Raw genomic sequence first — 25,136 nt, 5'->3', positions numbered from 1 at the left:
GGTTTTTTTTTTCTTGTAAATCTGTTTTAGTTCTTTGTAGATTCTGGATATTAGCCTAGTTCTTATATGGTTCTTATATGATTTGCCAATATTTTCTTCTGTTTTCTGTGTTGTCTTTTCATTTTCTTGATATCTTTTGAAGCAGAAAAAAATTTGATGAAGTCCAATTTCTCTGTTTCTTCTTTTGCTGCTTGTACTTTTGGTGTCTTATCTAAGAAACCATTGATTGATCAAAAGTCATGACAATTTATGCCTATGTTTTTTTTTTCTGAATTTTATAGTTTTAGCTCTTATAATGAGGTATTTGATCCAGTTTGAGTTAATTTTTATACATGGTCTGCATGGTGTGAGGAAAAGGTTTATCTTCATTCTTTTTTTTTTTTTTTTGATACGGAGTCTTGCTCTATCACCCAGGCTGGAGTGCGGTGGTGCAATGTTGGCTCACTACAACTTCCACTTCGGGTTCAAGTGATTCTCCTGCCTCAGCCTCCTGAGTAGCTAGAACTACAGGTGCCTGCCACCACGCCCAGCTAATTTCTTGTATTTTTAGTAGAGATGGGGTTTTACTACATTGGCCAGGCTGGTCTCGAACTCCTGACCTCGGGCAATCTGCCTGCTGTGGCCTCCTGAAGTGCTGGGATTGCAGGCATGAGCCACCGTGCCCAGCCTATCTTCATTCTTTTCGCACGTGGTTATCTAGTTGTACCAGTACCATTTGTTGAAAAGACTATTATTTCCTTATTGAATTGTCTTGGCACCCTTTCCCAAATTCATGGACCAGTTGTCCATGAATGTGTGTTTATTTCTATACTCTCAGTTCTTCTCTGTTAGTCTATATGTGTTAGTCTCTTTTCACACTGCTATTAGGAACTGCTCAAGACTGATAACTTATAAAGGAAAGAGGTTTAATTGATTCACAGTTCTTCATGGCTGGAGAAGCCTCAGGAAACTTACAGTCCTGGTGGAAGGCAAAGGCATGTCTTACATGGTGGCAGGCAAGAGACAGAAGAAACTACCACTTGATTGATTGATTGATTGAGACAGAATCTTGCTCTGTCACCCAGACTGGAGTGTAGTGGCACGATCTTGGCTCACTACACCCTCCACCTCCTGGGTTCAAGCAATTCTCCTGCCTCAGCCTCCTGAGTAGCTGGGATTACAGGCATCTATCAGCATGCCTGGCTAATTTTTGTATTGTTAGTAGAGATTGTGTTTCACCATGTTGCCCAGGCTAGTCATAAACTCCTGATTTCAGATGGTTTGCCTGCCTTGGCCTCCCAAAGTGCTTGGATTACAGGCATGAACCATTGCACCCAGCCCAAACACTTTAAAAGTGTCAGATCTCATGAGAACTCATTCACTGTCACGAGAACAGCATGGGGGAAACTGCCCCCATGATCCAGTCACCTCCCACCAGGTCCCTCCCTTGACACATGGGGATTACAATTCCAGATGAGATTTGGGTGGGGACACAGCCAAACCATATCACTATGTGTCTGTGCTTACGCCAGTTGGACATTGACTTTTGGAGGCCAAGTTGCCTGGATGAGCAAGGACCCTGGGGGCAGAAGTGGCTTGTCTTGCAGGAGGAATCCCTTTGGCTCTGGAAGGTTCAGGATTTATCCCAGCACTTGGCCTGGAACTTCACTATTACCTAGACTTAAAAGTTCTAGACTTTTAAGGTAGGACTTTATTCATTTTTTTATCCAGCATTTTAAAAATGGTTTTTAGGAGGTGTTCTGAACCCTAGCCCACCATCATATAAAATGGAATTCAAGCCAAGTGTGGTGGCCTGAGCCTGTCGTCCCAGCTACTCTGGAGGCTGAGGTGGAGAAACTGCTCAAGGCCAGGAGTTTGAGACCAGCCTGGGTGATATAGCGAGTATTCATCTCAATAAATACATACAAATAAATAAAAATGGAATTCAAAATTATTTATCTATAATTATGACATTGGGTAGTGTGTCCCTGAGAAGATATCTTTAGGAAGTAGAGGACTCATTCACGGCATCTTAGAAAAAGACCGCCCTGCTCACTGCTGCTTTTAAAGCCACATTTGTGATAGCTAATAGAAGCAGCTTCCAGTCATTGAGCACTTTATTCTGGCAGATATAAGCTTTTACAGGGGGCATTAGGTATACTCTAATCTCATTTACACAACCAAGCTTTAAATTATATTTATTAATATTAATATTGCCAGTATTCTCATTTTACAAATGAGGACGCTGTGAGGGTCAGAAGCTTGCCCGAGGACAGAGAGTGATGATTAGTTGCCTTTGACTTGGGCTCAGACCCCTGACTACAGTGCCGGGCTCTTCACCTCGTAGGTTCTCTTCTCCATGGGAACCCTCAGAGAGAGCATGGGTGTTCGGGGTCCCGGTCCCACGTCTTCTGTAGTAAGAACTGGAAGCCTTAGCGGGGTGTTTGCCTGCTCTGTTTTTCCCTGTCCCTCTTGTGGTGGGAACGTGAACTTCCTTACAGGCGGGCACTGGAGAGTCTTTTTGGATTGTTCTCACAGTTCCTTGAGTGCAGGAACTACAGGGGAAGCAGGTTTTAACATTCTGATTCCTGGACTTCAATTTCAGAGTCCAGTGCAGCAGGTAGGGAGGGAGTTGTGCTTGGGACTCTGAAGGTCTGATGAGCTCCCTGGGAGGTCTGTTGCACCTGGTCTTGGATCACAAATTGAGAAAAGTGGGTCCACAGGTTACATTTAAAGTCCTTGGGTATTGTGGACTTCTCGTTCTCTCTTCTCTGCTTTTAAAGAGCTATACACGATGTTTTTCCGGTGTCTGGGGAATGTCCCTTTACTTTTTAGTTCCTTAAAAAAGTGGAGACCAGTACTTTTAAATGAGAGTTGTATTTAGTGTTTTATAAGCACTGTTGTCAGGTAGAGATGAGCATATTTGATTCAGAACACCTCTGCTATTAATAAAATGCAATATCTAGTCATTTGTTATTAGTGACTGTAATTTAGTGGTAAGAGCCTCAAGGGGAAAATAAAGTATCTGGTTATTTTAGAGAAGAAAAATCTCAACCTGTCTTTTCCTACCTCCTCCCTCTTCTGCTTTTTCTCAGATTGTCAAGTGGTCCGACTGTTGCTTGCCATTAGCTTGCAGACCTGGGGATCCTTATCGGTTAATTGCGGAAGCAAGTGTGGACAACTTCAGCAAGCTGGGGGTGGCGTTCATGGAAGATAGACTCCAGATGGATAACGGTCTGGTACCCCAAAAGATTGTGTGTAAGTAACTTTAGAAAATGTTTTTATTGGCCATGCATAGTGGCTGATGCCTATAACCCCAGCACTTTGAAAGGCCAAGACAAGAGGATCACTTGGAGCCCAGGAGTTTGAGACCAGCCTGGGCAACATCGACCCCCATCTCCAAAAAAAGCAAAAAAAAAAAAAAATCGACTGGGTGTGGTGGTGCATACCTGAGATCCCAGCTACTTGGGAGGCTAAGGTGGGAGAATCACTTGAGCAGGAAGGTTGAGGCTACAGTGAGCCATGATCACACCACTGCATTCCAGTCTGGGTGACAAAGTGAGACTTTGTCTCAAAGAAATAAAATAAGAAAAGATTTTATCCTAGTGGGACACTCTAGGTTATTAGCTTAAGGACTGCTGAGTACTGTTACTGGTATGACATAAGGGCTATGCTTAGTTTCAGTTTAATTCAGTCAATACGTTTGATTTTACTCTGACAATATACAATTCATGCACGTGTCAGGTGTATATTTTTTTGGGGGGGGTACATTTTTGTGCTTATTAAATTTCTTTTATTTTGAGACGGAGTTTTGCTCTTGTTACCCAGGCTGGAGTACAATGGTGTAATATCAGCTCACTGCAACCTCTGCCTCCTGAGTTCAAGCAATTCTCCTGCTTCAGCCTCCTGAGTAACTGGGATTACAGGCATGTGCCACCATACCTGGCTAATTTTGTTTTTTTAGTAGAGATGTGGTTTCTCCATGTTGGTCAGGCTGATCTCAAACTCCTGACCTTGGGTGACCAGCCCTCCTTGGCTTCCCAAAGTGCTGGGATCACAGGCATGAGCCACCACGCGCGGCCTACTAAATTTCTTAAACAAGAATGTTTCATAACTGCATTGCTCATGAGGCATTCATATTCAGAACCCATCTGATATTTATGTCATACAGTTTAATACAGAATAACTGGTGTCTAGACTCTAGTTTGGATTGCGTGGGAGGCATAGCTAGATTACTGTGAAGTGCTAAACCAAGCAGCTTTTCACTTACAATTTGTCTACCACAATTTTTGGGGACAAATTGCTTTTCAGGAAACATGCAAACTCTTCTTCCTTGATTAGACTTAAAAACAGGCTTTTTATGTCTATAAATGTCTTCTTTCGTCTCATGGGCAAATAAATGTCCCTTATCAGCTCTGGAAGTTTAGGTAAATCCCTTAATATCCAGAATCACCTCGTACATGTCTCTAATACCATGTCTGACACACAGTAAGTGCTCAATAAACATTTTGGAATCAGTGATGGTCAACTTATGTTCCAGTCCCGAGACAAGATACTGGGAAGAGTCTTCTCCCACTGATCCTATGACATGTTCTGAGACTGACATTTCACTGGGGCATAGCGGGGTAGACTCTAGATATGTGTCCTTTTTATTGCTCAGTTTCATTATCATAAAGGAGAACAACACCCAAGAAATAGAATCTGTAAGTGAGGAGGCAAAGGCACCTCTCTGAATCTCAGTTTCTTCACCATTCAGTAAGAGGCTCTTAGGTTCTCCGATAGGTGTAAGAGATGTTGGGCAAACTGCTGATTTCACTTGGGGTCTTTAGGCAGGAACAATTAGTGTTTCCAAAGGATGTCCCCAGGTTGAGGGGCAATGCAGGAGGGAGCCGTGCCAGTGGCTGTCCTGAAATGTAAGTCCCAGAATGCAGAGCGGGTGATGAGATTCTTGAGATGAGCTGTGTGTCACACAAGAAGTGCTGCTAATTCTCTCTCTCTCCTGTTCCTTCCTTAGCGGTGCGCTTGCAGGACTCCACCCTGAAGGAAGTGACGGATCAGGCCTCAAACAAGCAAGCCCAGATCCTAGAACCGAAGCCTGAATCTTCTCTCGAGACTAAGTCTGAGCAGGACAGTATGGAGCACGTTGGTAGAGATGACCAGAAGGCTCTTGGTGAAGAGTCCAAACAGAGGAGAGGCAGTGCCTCTGGGAGTGAACCTGCTGGGGATAGTGACAGGGGAGGGGGCCTCGTTGAGCATTATCACCTCCATCTGTCCAGTTGCCATGAGTGTCTGGAACTTGAGAACAGCACCATTGAGTCAGTCAAGTTTGCATCTGCAGAGAACATTCCAGATCTTCCCTATGATTATAGCAGCAGTTTGGAGAGTGTTGCTGATGAGACTGGCCCTGAAAGAGAGGGGAGGAGAGTCAACCTCACGGGAAAGGCACCCAACATCCTCCTCTATGTGGGCTCCGACTCCCAGGAAGCCCTCGGCCGCTTCCAGGAGGTCCAGTCCGTGCTGGCCGACTGTGTGGACGTTGACAGTTACATTCTCTACCACCTGCTGGAGGAAAGTGCCCTCAAAGACCCGTGGACGGACAACTGTCTGCTATTGGTCATTGCTACCAGGGAGTCCATTCCCGAAGTCCTATACCAGAAGTTCATGGCCTATCTGTCTCAGGGAGGGAAGGTGCTGGGCCTGTCTTCGTCCTTCACCTTTGGTGGCTTTCAGGTGACAAGCAAGGGTGTGCTGCGGAAGACGGTTCAGAACTTAGTTTTCTCCAAGGCTGACCAGAGTGAGGTGAAGCTCAGCGTCTTGAGCAGTGGCTGCAGGTACCAGGAAGGCCCCGGAGAGCGGCTCAGCCCTGGCGGGCTCCAGGGCCACCTGGAGAACGAGGACAAGGACAGGATGATTGTGCACATGCCCTTTGGAACTCATGGGGGAGAAGCTGTTCTTTGCCAGGTACTCAGGGCAGCGTGGATTTGGTGATCTTTGGGTATCTGTGGTATCTTTGAGAGGGAATATGCCTTTTAAAGCTACGTGCTTCAAAGTTTCAGGACTTTGTGTGCTGCAGGCTGTTTTTGACTGTTGGCTGGGAGCTTTTGCTGATAGTGAGCAGGTTTAGTTTAGTTCGGGGCTTTCTTGAATACCCTGATTAACCAAAAGACTTGTGAGGAAGGAGCAGGGTGGGTGTCAGGGGTAAATGAGCTTGCTGGTTAACTGAGGCTTAGTCAGAAAATTCTTGTTTGGTTCTTTACTAGTAATGATCTTTCTTAACTACGTCAGTCTGCTTTCTTGCCTCAGAGTACCCCTTGGTTAATAGAATTGAGCCTTTATTTAACATAGGAAGTTAATACCATCAGGGTCATGATTCTAGATGTCAGTGACCACCACGATGAAACACTACAGTTGATTGGCAAGGTAGTTTATGCTAAAACATCTTCAGGTTCCCAATTCCTCTCTTAGGTTTTGTCACTCTTCCAAGTGCTGAAGAAAATCTTCAGACGAGAGAATATTGATCCCAGCTACTCAGGAGGCTGAGGCAGGAGGATTGCTTGAACTCGGGAGATGGAGGTTGCAGTGAGCCGAGACTGCGCCACTGTACTCCAGCCTGGGCAACAGAGCGAGACTCCATCTCAAAAAAAAAAAAAAAAGAATATTGAAGCTACTTAGATTTGTGGCATAATAATACATAGGGAAAAAATGGAAAGAGGAGGAAAGGAAACTGCTAATAGACTATTTCAGAATTCTTTATTATTTACTCCAAATCTTTTAATGCTCAGGGGAAAAGGTTTTCATTTGAGTTAGATGAACGTTCACTTGTCTTTAAGGATTTGATGCTCTAATGAGAACTAAGCAGACGTAGATATTTTGTCCAGGAGAGTTCCCAAGGTAAGTGTAATAATAGACTTTGTTTTATTATAGGGACCTTTTTATTGAGTTAGGGAATTGTTTACTTTTTGGTTTTGTTTTCATTTTTGTAATGCTTTGACTTTTTCCAGTTCTCCTGGAAGCAAAGTCTCTTGATTTTTCTGGCCACACATTTTTCCAGGGAGTATATATTTGTTTCTTTACATTTCTAAAACCGATTCACTTGTTCTTAAGATAATACTCAAGCAGAGATGCTTAAAATTGAGGAATTAGGATGTTAGGACAGGTGAATGTGTACAGCCCAGGCAGGTTTCCTGTAGGGCTGCAGGCCGCATGAATTAGCTTTTGGAGGCCTAATAAAAGTTCCTCTTGTCTTTTTATCTGCATATATGGTAACTATAGTAACTGCGTATTCTCAGAAAATCCACTTAAAAACCTGACTTCCTAGAGCCATATTTCAGTTTTGAAGAGCAAATTTTACCACCCCTGAGCACAGACGTGTACTAGAAAATTGATTTGGCACTGCTGCGATCCATTTCTCCGAGTTACATGGCAAATCTGCTTGCTGCACCATTTAAATTGACCCCGTTACTGTCATAAAATTCGATACTGCAGTCCATTGCCCTAGAAAAAAAGGCAATATGATGCAGCTTCACAAATCAGACTCAGAGGATTAGAATGCCAGTTTTGATTTTAAATGACTTCCAGTCTTCTGTGTGACAGGGTCACTCTTTTCTCCACAGGGCTGTGTCTCTGTGATACCTTACTGAGATTAAAAAATAAATATTATCACAGGCTGGTTAGTTTCCGCTTACCCTGTTCAATTTCATAGCCTTCGTCTTTGTAATAAATCTAGTGATGATGTAACCCAGTAAGAGGAGGTAAAGAACTTCAAGGGCAGAACACAGCTGCACCCCAGGCAGTGGTGTCACAGCCAAGTAAGCTGCAGATTTGATGCCTTTGCCATTCATAATAGTAAAGAAAGGGAGGAAAGGTTTGTATGCTCGCTGTGTGCTGATCAGGTTTGCAGGGAAAACTTAAGGCTGTGGATTAATGCTGACATTTGAGCGTCAACCGGACCAGGAGTTTGCCCTGAAGTTGTCCACAGAAAATCTCTAAAGTGGATTTTGAAAGATTTTGTTTTGTTTGGCTTAGCCCATGGTCGCAGTGGGTCGGCTATTATGGCAGAGTTTCTCAAACATGGCAGTACTGACATTTTGGGTCAGAGAATTCTTCATGGCGAGGGGCAGTCTCGTGCATTTCAGTTTGCGGAATAACATTCCTGGTCTCTGCCCACTAGGTGCCACCAGTACCACTCTCTCTCCCTATTTGTGCCTGGAGACTTTTTTTTTTTAGTTCTGGTCTTTGGTCCAACTAAAAAGTCTTAACTTTTAGAAGAAGCCAAGTTACAGAAATAGACCTGTCATTATGGTCACAGGATTACACCCAGAGGATGAGACTCTAGTACAGTACCTCTGTGGATGAGGAGCCCAGATCTACCACCCACACACTGGCGTGCCACGTCTCCCTGCTCATTGGGAGCATAGAACCGGAGGTGGCCTCTTTTCCTGTTTCCATGGTAGAAGCGCCTACATCTTGAAACCGTAAGACAGTGAAGCAAAGCAGTCCTTGGGCTTTCAGCGGCTGTCTTCCTCCTGGTCTCCTGGACCTCGGCCCACTTGTAGCTCATCCAGTTTCCCATCCTGGCATCTTTCTTATATGAAAATGAGTTCATACAATTCACGATGTGTGCGCCTCGGATACTCTGTGTAGCCCTGCTCAGTGAGCCCAGATGCATTCAGTCGTGTACCTCTCTCATCCCGTCGGCTCTGGTGGGAAAGGAACTTGACTTACTTCATTTCTGCCACCCGTAAGGGTTCATCTCTGAGACAGCCATGTGCTCACGTGAATTAAATAGGTCTTGCCGCTGTGCTCTTTGTCTACATTGGCATGGCTTTGTCCACCGGAGAGGAGAGGTGCACATTTAGGGTAGAAGCAACTGAGTAGGATACGATTCCTTAGAGGGTTTGGCTTTTCTGCCTCTCCCCATCTCCAGGGCTATCTAGAGAACAGGCACACCTGACCTGTTGCCCCGATCGGCGTCCTCAGTCTTGGGGGAAGCAGCCAGCCTGCAGCTGACCAGCTGGTGGTTTGGGGACCATGTTGGGCAGTGTCCTGCAGACCTTTTCTGATTAGACTCAACTTTTCTTTTTTGAGCCAGAATCCCACTCTGTCACCCAGGCTGGAGTGCACTGGCACAATCTCAGCTCATTGCAGCCTCTGCCTCCCAGGTTCAAGTGATTCTTGTGCCTCAGCCTCTCAAGTAGCTGGGATTGCAGACATGTGCCACCACACCTGGCTAATTTTTGTATTTTTTGTGGCAATGAGGTTTCGCCATGTTGGCCATGTCTCCGACTGCTGGCCTCAAGTGATCCTCCTGCTTCGGACTGCCAAAGTGCTGAGATTATAGGCGAGAGCCACCACACCCAGCCAGGCCTTAACGTTTAACATTTGGTTGATATATTTGGCTTGGTTAAGTCATGGGTGGGAATTGAGAGATTTTAAGTGGCCTGAAAGCTGGCACTATGCTTTTCTATTTTCATAATACTTCTATAATATCAGGCTAGAAGCTTTGCATACAGTCGGCAAAGCCAAAACAAAATAAGGCAAAGGAGCTCAGTTTGCTTTTCTGGGTACTTAGTGTTCTGGCAACCTCTGGGCTCCAATGCTCATTTAAAGTCTGATCTCAGGGCAGCTAGAGGTTCCAGTAAGTTCCTTCATACCACGACAGAGACTGTTGATAGGTGGAGACATTTTAATTTTAATTTTAACTAGACAACAAAGCCTAAAGTCACGAGGTGAAGTTCCAAGACTTAAAATTCACTCAGGGGAAGGAGGGTGGCAGGAAAGGCCTTTCTGGTGTCCAAGAAATCTTACTCCTTCTTCCTCAGTAAGTCCTTGCTTAAAGTTGTTGAGAGGTTCTTGGAAATGGCACACTTAAGCGAAATGACATATGACGAAGCCAGTGTTAGCGTAGGCTAATTGATACAAACAAGAAGTCAGTTCCCATGGCATATTTCTGTTCCAGAGACATCAGCAAACTTCTAAATACAGGCCCAAACACTGAAACATTGAAATAAATATGAGTTGTACGTACATTTAAGAAAGATGAATAAAAACATAAGATAATTATTTCCCTAATTATTTCAGGTCAGCCTGGTGGGCGGCCGGGCGGCTGGAGCTCATCCTGGAAGCTCAGGGCACTGGTGGGGAGCCAGCCCTGGCCGGGATGGGAGGGCACACTCACACCCGCACCCACACTTCTCAGCCCGGGACCATGCAGACACGGCCATGCACTGATGTGCACAGCTTGGGGATGTGGGAGGAAAACGGAGGACCTGGAGAAAACCCGAGGAGACACGGGGAGAATGTGCAGACCCACACAGACTGTGGCCCCGGTGGGGGAAGTGATTTTTTTTCCCCCGTATCAACTTCATAACTAAATGACTTTGAGTGAAACAACATTATTCAAGGACCTGCTGTATTTGAGTTCCTGCAAACTCTCTCTCTCTCTCTCTCTCTCTATTTTTTTTTTTTGAGAGGGTCACACTCTGTTGCCCTGGCTGGAGTGTACTGGCACGATCATAGCTCACTGCAGCCTGAACCTCCTGGGTTCAAGGGATCTTCCCAGCTCAGCCTCCCAAGTAGTTGGGACTACAGGCACACCACCCATCCCTGGCTAATTTTTATATTTTTTGTAGAGAGAGGGACTCACTATGTTGCCCAGGCTGGTCTGAAACTCCTAGGCTTAAGCAATCCTCCCACCTCTGCCTCCCAAAGTGTTGGGATTACAGGTATGAGCCCAGCCTCTTGCAAACTCCCTTAAAATGATGAATAAGGCTGCTCTCTTCCCCGGTTTTATTTTCCAGTTATGGCTAATAGGTCAAATGGAAGTTTCCAGCATGACTCATTTGCCTCCTTGAACTCACTTGCAATTACGTTTTCAGCACAATTGTCTTTCTAGATATTTTGTTCCTTTAACCAAGTTCAGTAACTTGCAGAGGGCCACATGGCTGATGAGTGTGGAACATCAGTACCTGGAGAGAGAGACTGTCCAGGGTCATTTCCACCATGGCCTCTCAGCCTGACAACCATGAATTTTTTTTTTTTTTTTGAGATGGAGTTTCACTCTTGTTGCTCAGGCTGGAGTGCAGTGGCACGATCTCAGCTCACTGCAACCTCCCCTTCCTAGATTCAAGCAATTCTCCTGCCTCAGCCTCCCGAGTAGCTGGAATTACAGGCATGCACCACCATACCCAGCTAATTTCTGTATTTTTAGTAGAGACGGGTTTCTCCATGTTGGTCAGGCTGGTCTCAAACTCCTGACCTCAGGTGATCTGCCTGCCTTGGCCTCCCAAAGTGCTGGGATTACAGGCGTGAGCCACTGCACCCAGCCAGCCAATCACAATTTTAACAGGCTTTTTGGAATCATTTTCTTGTTGGCCATGACTTTCCAGATATGCAGCTTCAGAGTTTATATGCTATTGATAATTAGAAAAATTCATGTTCAGGTTTTCTCTTTTGGATTATACTGTGTCCCTTAACTTTGAGAGGAGAGCAAAGGTATGAGCTCTCTGGGTGTGATGGGCTCACTTGGAGAAGAAAACTGGTAAAGAAATTTTTTTGTCAGGCATCGTGGCTCATACCTGTCTGTAATCCCAGCACTTTGGGAGGCTGAGGCGGGAGGATCGTTTGAGCCCAGCAGTTTAAGACCAGCCTGGGCAACATAATGAGATCCTATCTCTAAATTTAAAAAGAAAAAAAAAAAAAACCCAAAAACTGTTTTTCTTACTGCCTGTGACTGCCCCCAGTTTACAAAGTGTTGTCTTTCCCTTCAGGTGCACTTAGAACTACCTCCCAGCTCTGACATCGTGCAAACTCCAGAAGATTTTAACTTGCTCAAGTCAAGCAATTTTAGAAGGTACGAAGTCCTTAGAGAGATCCTGACGACCCTCGGCCTCAGCTGTGACATGAAACAGGTTCCTGCCTTAACGCCTCTTTACTTGCTGTCAGCCGCGGAGGTGAGTTGTAGGCTCAGCTGGGCGGAGCGCACCGCAATGGGGCCCCCTTCACAGTGGCGACCAGTTGCCTTTCATTGTTTTATTTTGGTTGGTTTTGATTTTGATTTTTCATTTCCGTTTTGACTTTGGGTTTGAAAATCATCTTCAAGATGTGCAAGTATTCATTTTGTGGGGGAGCATTACGTGTGAGGGAGGGACGACTAGTAGAGCTTAGAAAGGTGTGAAGTCCGCAGGTGCGGCCCTTTCCACGTTAGGTGGAGGCGGGTCCCTGTGTCAGGAGTATATTTAGAAACCGTCATTTTATTCATTTGGGATTGAAAACATTTGTTTTGATTTGGGCAGCTGTCAGCCAATCTTCGGAACAGTCACATTTGTGCTCATGTCTGCCATCTTGTGGCAGCTGCGCTCCGAGTTTCAGTTCACTCTGTGAGTCGTGTCTAACAAGAAAATGCCCATGGAGCTGGGAATGTGTTCGGGACTTTTCTCGGCCGGTGCTTGCACCTGCTGCCTGTGATTGATACCTGGTTTTGGGCAGGTCGCCAGATTCCCCAGGTGTGTGTTCTTGCTAATCCCCCTGGCTTGGCCATGCTGTCAGTTTCGCAGTCATTGTGACAAATTATTTTGTCTATCTCTGTTGTCTTCTCTGAACAGACAAATTTGTGAGTTTAATAACATAACCATGTAGTTTCTGCAAACACTCAATAGTCTTGATGACTTTAAACATCAAACTGGGAGGCCAAGGTGGGTGGATCACGAGGTCAGGAGTTCAAGACCAGCTTGGCCAACATGGAGAAACCCCATCTCTACTGAAAATATAAAAATTAGCCGGATGTGGTGTTAGATGCCTGCAATCCCAGCTACTTGGGAGGCTGAGGGAGAGAACTGCTTGAATCTGGGAGGCGGAGGTTGTGGTGAGCCTAGATCGCCCCACTGCTCTCCAGGCTGTACAATAGAGCGAGACTCCATCTCAAAAAAAACAAAAAAACACCAAACTTAGCTGCTTTCTCTTGAACAGAACAAATTTTACCTCTCACCCCAGCATTTTTTAAAAAGGAGGCAATTTCCTTTGTGTTACACTGTGTCCCTTAGTTTTTGGAGGATGGCAGAGCTATGAGCTATCTCGGGATGATGGGCTCACTTGGAGAAGACAGACAGAAAATCTGAGAGCATTTGGGATTGGAACATCTTATAGGGTTATTTGAGGACTAGATGAAATCATATATGTGAAAGTTCTGCATAAATTGTATTATTTAGACGATAGTGCAATTACTACGTTGTTGGGGTTGAATGAGTTAAATGTGTATAATGTGTCTAACAAGTGCCTGTTACCTTGTTTTAAAAGACTACAGGTATGTTTTTAATTTAAAAATGAATAATATAGTAATGAATGATTTTTTTTTTGAGATGGAGTTTTGCTCTTGTCGCCCAGACTGGAGTGCAATGGTGCAATCTCGGCTCACTGCAACCTCTGCCTCCTGGGTTCAAGTGATTCTCCTGCCTCATCCTCCCGATTACAGGCATGTGCCACCACACCTGGCTAATTTTGTATTTTTGGTAGAGACACGGTTTCTCCATGTTGGTCAGGCTGGTCTTGAACTCCCGACCTCAGGTGATCTGCCTGCCTTGGGCTCCCAAAGTGCTGGAATTACAGGCGTTAGCCACTGTGCACAGCCCAATTTTTTTTTTTCTATTTAAGAAACTTTCTTTTATTATACTTTCATCCAGTCTTTAGCCAGTTTGCACTGGTTTGATGGATGCTCTTTGGAATTAATGGTGTGCCTTTTGTTTGCCTCTCTGTCCCAGGAGCTCAGAGCATCCCGAGAGAGTGGAGTATCTCTGTTTTTATGTGTTGCATTAATAGAAGGAAGTGTCACCTCTGACTTGTGACTTATAAAAAAAAAATCAAAATAAAACCAGCCCTCAGGGCTTCAAGTGTTATGGGCAACCCACCTTGGAGGAGTGGGGCAGGGCCATGTTGGGAAGTGTGACTGGTGTCCCACTCCCCTAGACCTTCGCTGTCCCTCTTTTCCTGGGCGTGGAGTGCTGGGGCTGGCTACCTTAGCGAGTGCCTGCTCAGAGGCTCCCAGCCGGGGAAGTCAGGGAGTGAGGTGGCCTGGCCCTGCCCTTTCTGGGAGTTCTGATCATGCTGGTCTTTGGACTTGACCTCCAGACTCTTGGACAGAGCAGTGGATAGGAAAGAGCAGCCCCGCCCCAGGTTATTCACCTGTGGGCAGAAGTTTGGAATTCTTGGCATTTCTGGTGTATTTAGGATGAGTATGACCTGAATACCCAAGTTGGGGCTTTGTATCATGTGTCCAATTATATTCAAGCACACAACAGACACTTCACATTTTTGTTCTTTCAGTTTTTTTAAACAGCCTGGGGCAGTGGGAGGTGATACATTTTCACCTATTGATTGATCAGTTGCGGGAGTACTGATTTCCCTTTTCACAAACCTTGGGAATGAAATGCTTGAACATGATTAGAGCAAATATTTTGCTCTGTATACACATACACGATCACTCCCTACTAAGCCCCTTATTACATAATAACTTCAGAAAAGAATTATTTTCAGAAACGTTCACTTCCCACTGCGGGCCCTCCACTTGGCCTTGCTGGTTTTCTTGAGTATCTGTGCTGTGGACTACTCTCGTCTCAGTTGCTTATTTCTGACTGAGTTCTGCTTTACTTTGGGAGCCCAAGGAATGGAATGATTATGTGTATGTTGTACATACCCTCATTTATTAATGTTTATTGTTAGTTTTTGAGGCAGGGTCTTGCTCTGTTGCCCCGGCTGGAGTGTAGTGGTGCAATTATGGCTCACTGCAGCCTCAACCTCCCAAGCTCATGAGATCCTCCCACCTCAGCCCCTGCTAGTATCTGGGACTACAGGTTTGCATCGCCACACTTGGCTAATTTTTAAATACTTTTTGTAGAGACGGGGTTTCTCCATGTTGCCCAGGCTGGTCTTGAACTCCTAAGCTCAAAAATGTGCCTGGCTTGTCTTCCCAAGGTGTTGGGATTACAGGCGTGAGCCACCATGCCTGGCCTCTGTATTAACTGCTTAGATGACCTTGAATCTGCTAAAGAAGGAAATGGCAGAATTCAGTTCTATCTGATGTTTTCTTGGAATACAAGTTATCTAAAGGATGATGCAAATGAATTTGAACGTGGATCTACACGACTGAGTTGGTCTTTCCAGAGAAGGCTGAATTCCTCCTGTATCCGGTCACTGTGCTGTGGGTCAGTGTTTATAGACCTGGACCACAGAGCCTGGGAGTGGAATTGGGTTTGTACTTTGCATTTGGGTTTCTTTCCGGCATCCCTACTTAACAGATCTCTGTCATCCCCATGGAATTAAGTTTCATGGAAGAATCTTGGCACCCAGTCATCTGCTAAATCCCCCTGTCCATTCAGCTCATCACCTGCCTTAGGGATTGGATGCCTGGGCCCGCTTTCTGCTTCCTGTGGCTCTGTTGCTGGGAATCAAAGATCTCTCGCCACAGGGTGTCGCTGCTGAGCTAGGCTGCCTGGCATACAGAATCCTAGAACTATAAAGTTGTTCTTCAGAGATTTAATTTTTTTCTCTCTGTATCAGTTTCACATAGTATAATTTTATAGTTTTCTATTATATTGGTGGCACTTTCTTTTGGGTCTGCAGAAATGATTTCAATGTCCCAGTTAATAATATTCGTCTTGCATTCAACATTTACCATGTCCTAGGTACTATTATAGTATGGGATATGAAATAACAAAATAAATCCACCAGTTATCTAAATAGTTTTACTGTGTGCCAGCTGTGTTTATACAGTTTGCTGCCTTGACACTTGCTCTTTATGACGAATAGCACAGAAGATTTATGTGCTTGTCTGTTACTGTGATATGACTGGAAAGGACACCAGCAAGACCCGAGGAGAAAAAGCCCTCGCGTCAATGACACTTGGCTCTTGACATTTGTGAAGGATGTGCTCCGAGGCTTTCGTCGGTCCCAAACACCACGGTAGAGTGTGATTCCCACTGTAAAACCCGTCATGTGTGACTTCATCAGCGTCACTGTGCCCGACACCAGGAGGAAGCAGGACTTGGCTGAGGCGCAGGCTCTGGGCGGCCGAGCTGGGCTTCCTCCCGCCAAGGCTTTCACAGTTCATGGAACCTCGCAGAAGGAGGATTGAAATTTGGGTCCCAACAAAATGAACAAAAGTTAAACCATAAAACAAACACACGTTTGCCATACACCTATCTCCGTAGAAAGAAGACTACCCTGTGTGCGGCGGCTCATGCCTATAATCCCAGTGCTTTTAGAGGCGGAGGCCGGTGGATCGCTCGAGCCCAGGAGTTCAAAACGAGCCTGGGAAACCTGGAAAAATTTTGTATTCTTTACAAAAAATACAAAAATTAGCCAGGCATGGTAGTGCATGCTTGTAGTCCCAGCAACTCAGGAGGCTGAGGCAGGAGGATTACCTGAGCCAGGGAGTTGAGGCTACAGTGAGCTGTGATTGTGCCACTGCACTCCAGCCTGGGCAACGGAATGAGACCCTGTCTCAAAAAAAAAAAAAAAAAAAAAAAGGAAACAAGATTGGAAGGAAAAGGAAATCTGGTATATACTGGATATATTTCTAGTGGAGTGCTTAAGGGTGATTTTAATAATCTTTTAACACTTTCTCTGTATTTTCCAAGTTTTCTATAATGATCATATATCGCTTTTATAATGAGCCAAATTAGTTATTAAAAACTAAAAAACAAATGACTGTGTGTCATTGGACTTTGAAGGTATCTCACACATGGTCACACTTGGATGTTAAAAGGCGGGGAATCTCGTATAGGTCTTGACACTTTGGCTAATGTTAGTATTTGTCATATTATTTAAAAAGGTTTCTCTTTGATAGTAAAACCCGTGACTCTTGTTCGTGGCCTGTGGCAGCCGTGACTCCCATGGTTAACTGTGAGCTGTGAGTTGGTGTGCGGGTGCCTCCGAGCTGAAGTGCTCCCTTTGCTTCTGTGGGTGGAGGGTACCCCTGGTGTGAGTTCATAATTTGGGTGCCCCACCCCTGCTGGGATGGTCCAGTTACTTGGCAGAGTCCTTTGAACTGTTTCTCCAAGACCACATATATGGGGGCCTCTCCATGGCTTCCTCTCTGCAGATGTTGGTGGGTGAGAAACACCACATGGCTGACTGCTGGGTGTCCTGGGTGGGATCACCTGGTGTCTGCCACATCTTCCCATCGCAAGCGGGGGACGGGCAGTGAGCCACATTACATCTTTACCGTGCCGAGACGTGAGTGTTTGTGAGAGACACCGATTTTATAGAAGAAACACAATTCTTTCCCTCACAGAACACCAGAAAAAAACATAATTATTTTATGTTTTATAGAAACATTTTAATAGATTTTATTTTCTATCAAATTTGATAAAAAATAATAGAGAAAAAATGTAATTCTTTCCCAATTGAGAATCTGTTTTCCTTTTTAGCTCTGCCAGAGCAATGGCAGAAAGGGAGAGCACAGGAGGCCCGCTTCAAGGCGTCTCACTGGGAGGGGCTGCTGAAGGGTTGCGACTGGCCAGGACCTGGACCTGTGTGTGGGGCAGAGCCAGCCCCCACCCTCCACCCCTGCAGAGTTAGTTGCCCGCCAGCGGGTCCCTTTTGATCCCCCCAGTGAGGCCAGAGGAAGTGGAAGAGGGTGGGATGTGCCACCCCCAAGAAGGCTGGCACCTTTGCCTCTCATAACTGGAGACCTTGTGCATTGCTACCCTAGCCTGGGACGTTTGCTCAGGATCTGGGGAGCACGAGGTTTTTTCCAGTATGAAAAAGCTTGGGAAACTTGTGCGTGTTCACCGTGGCCAACGGTGGCTAATGGTGTGTCAATGCTCTGAGAAAAAGAAGCTGGTTGTACTCTTGGCAGGAGTCCCATGTCCAGTTACCTTACCCTTGGGATCAAGATGTAGCTGTCACAAGAAGTGACAACTGAGTTTGTTACTGAAATAACGGGGCAAAATCACCATGGTATTTGTGTTGGTGATTTTGGTAGCAGGGAGTTGTGGAATGGATAATATGTACTTTTTTTTTTGAGATGGAGTTTTGTTCTGTTGCCCAGACTGGAGTGTGGTGGCACAATCTTGGCTCAGAGCAGTCTCTCTCTCCTGGGTTCAAGCGATTCTCCTGCCTCAGCCTCCCGAGTAGCTGGGATTACAGGCACCTGCCACCACTTCTGACTAATTTTTTGTATTTTTAGTAGAGTTTAGTAGGGTTTTGCCATGTTGGTCAGGCTGATCTTGAACTCCTGACCTCATGATCCACCTGTCTCAGCCTCCCAAAGTGTTGGGATTACAGGTGTGAGTCACCATGCCTGGCCAGAATGGATAACACGTACTTCAAAGCAAAAACTAGTTATGACATTTCATTTTGATTTAACCCTGAATTTTTATTGCGAAACTTGCCCCCCCCCCAAAAAAAAGCAAGTTTTGTTGGTGAGGATAGTTTAGATATTTGTAAACATATCAAAAAATGGGTACAGACTCTTCTACCCCGGGAAGTCCTTTATGTTGCATTTTTTTATTGTGTATGTTTAAGGTGTGCAACATGATGATTCAATATGCATGAACATACTGAAATGGGGGCTGCTTTTCAGACATTGCTTGCTTTCTGAAGAAACTGAGACTAAGTCATATCACAAAGTTGTTTCTCCTTCAACTGGCCCCTTCGTGTAGCAAATATCTGTATGCCTACTAAGTACAAGCCCTTGCTGCGGATGTTTCTGGAAAACAAGGGATAATTCCTCATCTTTGTGGCGTGTGTTCTAGTTAACCAAGCGTTTACCTGTGTCGCTATCTCATTTGGGTCTCACAGTGACCCTGATAAGTAGGGCAGGGCAGGGAAGGAGTCCTTGCCCCCAGGAGAGGAAGCTGGCTTACAGGGCAGTGAAGAGGCTCATTACTTTTTGTTTTGGTTCTTTTTCTGAGACAGTGTCTTGCTCTTGTTGCCCAGGCTGGAGTTCAGTGGTGCGATCTCAGCTCATGCAACCTCTGCCTCCTGGGTTCAAGCAATTCTCCTGCCTCAGCCTCCCAAGTAGCTGGGATTACAAGTGTCCACCACCACGCCTGGCTAATTTTTGTATTTTTAGTAGAGACAGGGTTTCACCACGTTAGCCAGGCTGGTCTCAAACTGCTGACCTCAGGTGATCCATCCGCCTCAGCTTCCCAAAGTGAGGCAATTACAGACGTGAGCCACTGAGCCCAGCTTCATGTAGTTTTCTAATGAGTTAATTAGAATTCTCCACTTTAAAAAAAATCTTTGCCTGTCATTTTTTAGCATAGTATTTGATGTGGAATCCTCCCCTTCTCCTACTTTTAATCCTAGTTCTGAATCTGAAATGTATAGATATGGAGGAGCTTCGAGCATAACTTTAAAATACAGTTAAAAGATAATTTTTGGAGATCCACATGCGAGAGCAAGTCAGAATTCCAGGTGCACCCTGAATAGCTCTTGACATGTGGCTGCTGTGGTCTTGTGCGGCTGTTTTACAATACGGCACCGGGTAAAGGCAGCTGGCAGATTAAAGCAAACATTTAAAAGCTTTTATGGCTCTGAGTGTTTTTAAGGGTCTTTCATATACCTCTTTCTGTCCTTTCTTTCTTCCCTCGCCCTTCACCTACACTGGAAATTTTTTGTTCATTTTGACTGACTTCCTGTTACCAAACATAATACCCGTGGCGAAAGACGACATGATGCGTTTTGACGTTGAATTGCAAAAGAAATCACACTCTGGGCTTTCCTGTGCTCCCTTCAGAACGTTTTATTTTTGTGGGAAGAAGGCTTTTCAGCTACTGTGTGTCCTTTTTACTTGAATCTTGTTTCCACAGGCGTGCCAAAGCAGCGCCTGCAGAGTAAACACCGGGGCAGAGGTGTGTGCTGGTGGGAAATCCGCATGCACACTTCTGTTGTTTTCCACTTGTAATTGGTTCTGTGATGATTTTGGCTTCTGTGCATTGAGGCCTTTGCTGACTGGCCGGGGGAAGGGTGATAGCGTCTCCGAGGCCGAGGGAACGTTCCCGCTCAGGGCTTTCCTTCTTGGGATAGCATCTCGTCCAAGAAGGGTGGTCTGCTTTTCTGTGACTACTTATATCCACCATTTATGCAGTCACAAATTTGTGGATGGGAAGCGGCCTCTTTTGGAATAAAAAATCCTCCAAGACCACATGCTTTTTGTCTCCTACTCGGGCTTCCTAATAGCTGCCATGTGTGAGCGGTCCGGATTCTGGCCTCACCTCCTGGGGAAGTCGGTGGAGACTGGCTCCAGAAGGGATTGGAACGTTCTCACGAGCGGATTTTCATCTCCCACGTTCAAAAACACATCCTAGGAATAAGCCCACACTGGTACTGGGTTAGAGAGCAGGATCAAAGGGCTCCTGTGATCAGGTGCAGGCTGAGGACCAGGGTTGGAGGCGGGCGCAGCGGCGTGGGGCGTCTTGTGATGACAAGGGACCGTGGAGTCTGGTGCTCCCCGGCTGGAACTGGTGGTGTCAGCTCAGGAATGTCGGGGTCTGAGACCTGAATCCCATTTGATAAATGTTCCCCTTCAGTTCTTGGGATGTGAATTATAGTCGGGGAGCACATTTTGTTTCCATGCATGCTAATGCTTTGAGAATGCCGCCCAGAGAATTGCACTGTCTCAGAAAAACGTTTACAGCGTTTCGGGGCTTTCAAAACTGACAGGCAGTTTGAGGACCTGAGTGGTATTGATTCCCCTGTTTCCCCCACCTGAGTGTGAAGAGGGGAAAAAACTTGGGGTGCAAAAAGAGCGCTCCTTTGCCAGAGCTCCACCAATATAGGGCAGCGCCAGGCGGATTTCATGTGCTTCCTTGTGAAAGCAGGAAAACTCAGCCAAGGTTAGTCCGTCTATCTGTCCCTCAGGCACTTTCTCCTGGGAATGAGAAGGGAAGGCTCCTTTCTTCTGAGTGGGGGATTTCTTCATTTAGTTGTTGTGGCTGCCTGTGTGTGGCTGAGTCTCTCCAGGCACCGTGTGCCGGGTTTGGCCACACAGAGCTGTCCAGGTACTGCATGCTTCCAGTACAATTCTACGTGATCCCTTCATTGGCATCGTGGGTATTTTCTTTCTTAAAATATTTTCAGGCTTTGGATTAATAATATAATCAGGGGAAGGGATATTGGAGTTTCCATTCCACAACATACACATATACCAAAGCATCATGTGGTATACCAGGAATGTATATCTTTTTTACTTGTTAATTAAAATAAATTTTTTTTCTAAAAAAGAAATATTGGTGTTAAAGACTATAATTTCAGTTCTTACTGATCATTGGAGTTGCTGTCCCTTACCAAAAATTTCCACAGTTCAAATTTTATTTCGTGAATGGAACATGGCTTTAATTTAAAACAACATAGAGTGTGTTTTAATTGATACTTTTAAGGGCATTTGAGTTTTTAAAATTTCAACCATATGAATACACATATTTATTTATTATGATTATGTATATACATATACATTTATTTATTTAAATGCATATGTCTGTTTTAACCAGAACTACAAAAAAAAAAAAACAACGTAGGATTGCTGAGATGGAACGTGCCTTTGTGGAGCGCTCATTTCCCCATTTCCCCGCGAGAGTGGGAGAAGACTTAGGGTAGCGGGTCTGGGGACTGCTGATAAAAGGGAAATGCACTTTCCCTTGACACAGGGAGGCTCACAGCACAATTTTGTTGTGTAGATGTTCTTGTCTCTGGTGGGTCTCTGGTATATGTGTCCAAGCGCAGCGGGCAGGGGCTGTGGGTGAAGAGGACGGCTGCTTCGGCACAGTGCTGTCATGCCTCTGAGCCTGAGATTCAGATTGTAGGTGTGGGTGAAAGGAGAACGGCTTTCCCCATTGGCAGTCAGCTAGATCGCTGGATCCTGAACATGCCCATCATGGGACCCTTGGCAGTTTCACCCACCAGGAGGCTTTCCTGAGCACTAGTCTATAAAAACTTAGTTTAAATCAACTTGCCTCCTACATGCATTAAGTAAAAGTTTAAAAAATTAAAATTAATTTTTAAAGTGAATATTCGTTTTGTTTTGAGATGGAGTCTCGCTTTGTCGCCCAGGCTGGAGTGCAGTGCAGCTATCTAGGCTCACTGCAACCTGCACCTCCTGGGTTCAAGTGATTGTCCTGCCTCAATCTCTTGAGTAGCTGGGATTATAGGCACATGCCACCATGCCTGGCTAATTTTGTATTTTTAGTAGAGATGGGGTTTCACCACGTTGATCAAACTGGTCTCAGACTACTGACCTCATTATCCACCTGCCTCGGCCTCCCAAAGTGTTGGGATTATAGGCACGAGCCACTGCGCCTGGCTGAAAGTGAATATTATTCTCAGAAAACTTACTGAGCTTGCCTTTCTATGCTCTAGGTAAACATTTGGTAAGTTGCTCTCTTCTCTGAACAAAAATGAATCCTATGGGGAACAGTTCACTGAAAAGTAATTGAATGATGGGACCACTGATCCCCTATCCTGTTTTTCATTTCTGTAAATAAGAAAAGTTTTTCTGTAGGTTTTTAGTTCATAAATGCTTTAAAGGTGGAAGGTCTATAATTTTGAAGGTTTTCCTCTGTGTATTTTTTCCTTTTGTGATGTTGGGGTTAGTATGGTGTCTCAGATTGGCCAGATGACTTTGTCTGGGTAGATGGCTCAAAAAGAATTTTTTTTTCTTTCAATTTAATGGGTATGTAGTAGGTGTATGTATTTATGGGGTACATGAGATGTTTCGAGACAGGCAGGCTGTGCATAATAATCACATCATATAAAATGGGGGATAAATCACCTCAAGCATTTATCCTTTGTATTACAAACAAATACTACTCTTTTAGTTATTTTAACATGTACAATTAAATTATTATCAACTACGGTCGCCCTGCTGTGCTATGAAATACTAGGTCTTATTCATTCATTCTTTTTTTTTTTTTTTGGCCTCCATTAACCATCCCCATCTCTGCCCCACCCTCCCACTAGGTAGATGTCTTTTTTTAACTTTTTTTTTCTTGAGACAGGGTCTCTGTCACCTAGGTTGGAGTGCAGTGGCACAATCATGGCTCACTGCAGTCTTGAACTCTGAAGCTCAGGTGATCTCCCACCTCAACCTCCCAAGTAGCTGGGAGTACAGGCACATGTCACCATACCTAGCTAATTTACTTTTATGTTTTGTCAAGATGGGGTCTTACTTTTTTTGCCCAAACAGAACTCAAATTTCTGAGCTCAGACGATCCTTCCGCCTCAGCCTCCGAAAATGCTGGCATTACAGATATGAGGTACTGTGCCTGGTTGGTCACCAAACTCCAATTACCAAACCCTTCACTATTCTGTCGGGAGGGAGGGTAGACAAGATGACTTTCCTTATCCTTCCCAGGACTCTCTGCAGTATTTATGCTGGTCTTAGCAAAGTAACTAGACAAAAAAACAATTTTTAAAAAACTTTTTAAGCAGTTCCTTTGAATGCATTGTTTTCTAAGAATTTGTGGATATTACCATTTCATTTTTATATTAGAACAAGATAAAATCATAGATAGACACTTCCTCACAGTTAATTTCAGCGCAATGAAAGAATGTTTTACTCTCTGCTTTAGTTTTATTTATTTCAGGCTGATTCTCTAGTAGTACTGTTAATTTAAGAATTGTCAATGCACTGCATAACAGCCTCAAATTTACAAAAAAGCTGTATTTTCAAAGCTTGTGTACTAACTTGTCTTTTAACAACTTGGTCTCCATTATTTGTGACAGTTGGGTTTTCTTAGCAGCTCACGCATGCCCTCATTTTCAATAATGCAGTTAAACCGTAGGAAACTGTCTTATCTGTTTCTGTGTCACATTCTGGCTTGCTGGGGCACGTGTGTGGTGGGAACGCTTTGAGCATCTCTTTCTACTTCTCCATCGTTCAACTCAGGACATAGCAACCCTATCTCGGACACTGTTCAAAAACATCAAATTGGATACCTAGCAATACCATGACATAGGACTTAATTAATTTGCCTTGGTAGATTAATACTTTTCTTATATTTAAGAAAACTTTTTTTTTCTTTCAAAGTAACCGTTGAACTTTATACACAAGTAAAAGAAAACATTTCATAGCAAATTTCAATTATACAAAAGTAACATAAATAATGCAGTGGATTCTTCTGCACTCAGCAATCTCCTTCACAGTTACCGTTTATGGCCAGTCTCATTTCACTTCTTCCTGCCCACTTCGCCGCCGGTATTATTTTGAAGGAATTCCCAGATCCTGTTTCAAATCTCTCATCTGTGAGTATTTTAGTATGCGTCTCTGTAAGATATGAGCTCTGTTTAAAAACATAATCGCAATTCCACTGTCATACCCAAACTTCATATGTCATGTCCAGTCAGCCTTCCAGTTTCCAGTTAGGCATATTTAAAGACGGACTGTAGTATCTGTGCATCGTGTATAATAAGCACGTGTGTATAATAAGCACGTTGGTTCCGTTGCAAAACAAATGTGAGAAAGAAACGACTGATGTAAACCCCTGTGACTTTTTGGGCAAAGTTGATTTCTCCGCCCTGTTGAATGCCGCATTTTACCCTGTTACAAGGCCATTCTGAAAATAGCAGCAAGTCGCCAGTTTGAATAACAAGCTAAAGAACCCTGAATGTTGAAATACGGGATTTTGTTCTAACTTTCACTTTTTCAGAACTACACATGAGTTTCTCACCCTCTCTTTTCTGTATACTAAGTCCTGGGTCTCTTTAGCAGGGACGGTATTGATTTTTGCTCTGTATGCTTTCAGTTCGGGTTGATGTTTAGCCTTTGACCCAGCCACTTTCTTACAATAAACAGTTTGTTGATGAGAGCAGCTGCTCAGCAGATTGTTTCCAGATTGTTCTCTGACGGCTGAGGACAGAGTGCACCTTACGAAGAAGTTGGCTTGAAGCTGATGGCGTCTCCTTCTTACCCTCTCTGCCTTTGAAGCCAACTGTCAGCCTCTGATCATTCCTCTATTTATATCCAGTGAAATGGTGTGAATCTGTGGCACTAGAAATCAGGCCTCGCCTACAATCCCGAATATTTAATTATCTTCTCTGAATGAATGGTCGCAGCATTTTCTAGAAGTTTTTGCCATACGGAGCAATTCCTTACATTGCAGGAAGGATTTCCAGCCCTCAGTACATAGGAGTTAGTGTACCGTGGGGTGCTATGTAAGAAAGTA

General features: G+C 44.5%; 1 protein-coding gene across 7 annotated transcripts in view; it reads left to right on the top strand.

The window, feature by feature from the left end:
- Positions 1 to 25,136, top strand: part of HLCS (holocarboxylase synthetase) — a 222,840-nt gene that overhangs the window by 44,832 nt on the left and 152,872 nt on the right. For all 7 annotated transcript variants that reach the window (XR_013530618.1, XR_013530619.1, XM_008986655.6 and 4 more), the window contains 3 exons: positions 3,075 to 3,237; positions 4,994 to 5,940; positions 11,748 to 11,930. Coding sequence is in view for 5 of the 7 variants with exons in the window: in XM_078358637.1 (XP_078214763.1) it covers positions 3,075 to 3,237; positions 4,994 to 5,940; positions 11,748 to 11,930 (1,293 nt within the window). In the remaining 2 variants the exon portion in view is untranslated. The remainder of the gene's footprint in view (positions 1 to 3,074; positions 3,238 to 4,993; positions 5,941 to 11,747; positions 11,931 to 25,136) is intronic.

Source organism: Callithrix jacchus, chromosome 21 (genome assembly GCF_049354715.1).
Source record: "Callithrix jacchus isolate 240 chromosome 21, calJac240_pri, whole genome shotgun sequence".
NCBI classification, from domain to species: domain Eukaryota; kingdom Metazoa; phylum Chordata; class Mammalia; order Primates; family Cebidae; genus Callithrix; species Callithrix jacchus.
This window is presented reverse-complemented; position numbering and strand designations above follow the sequence as displayed.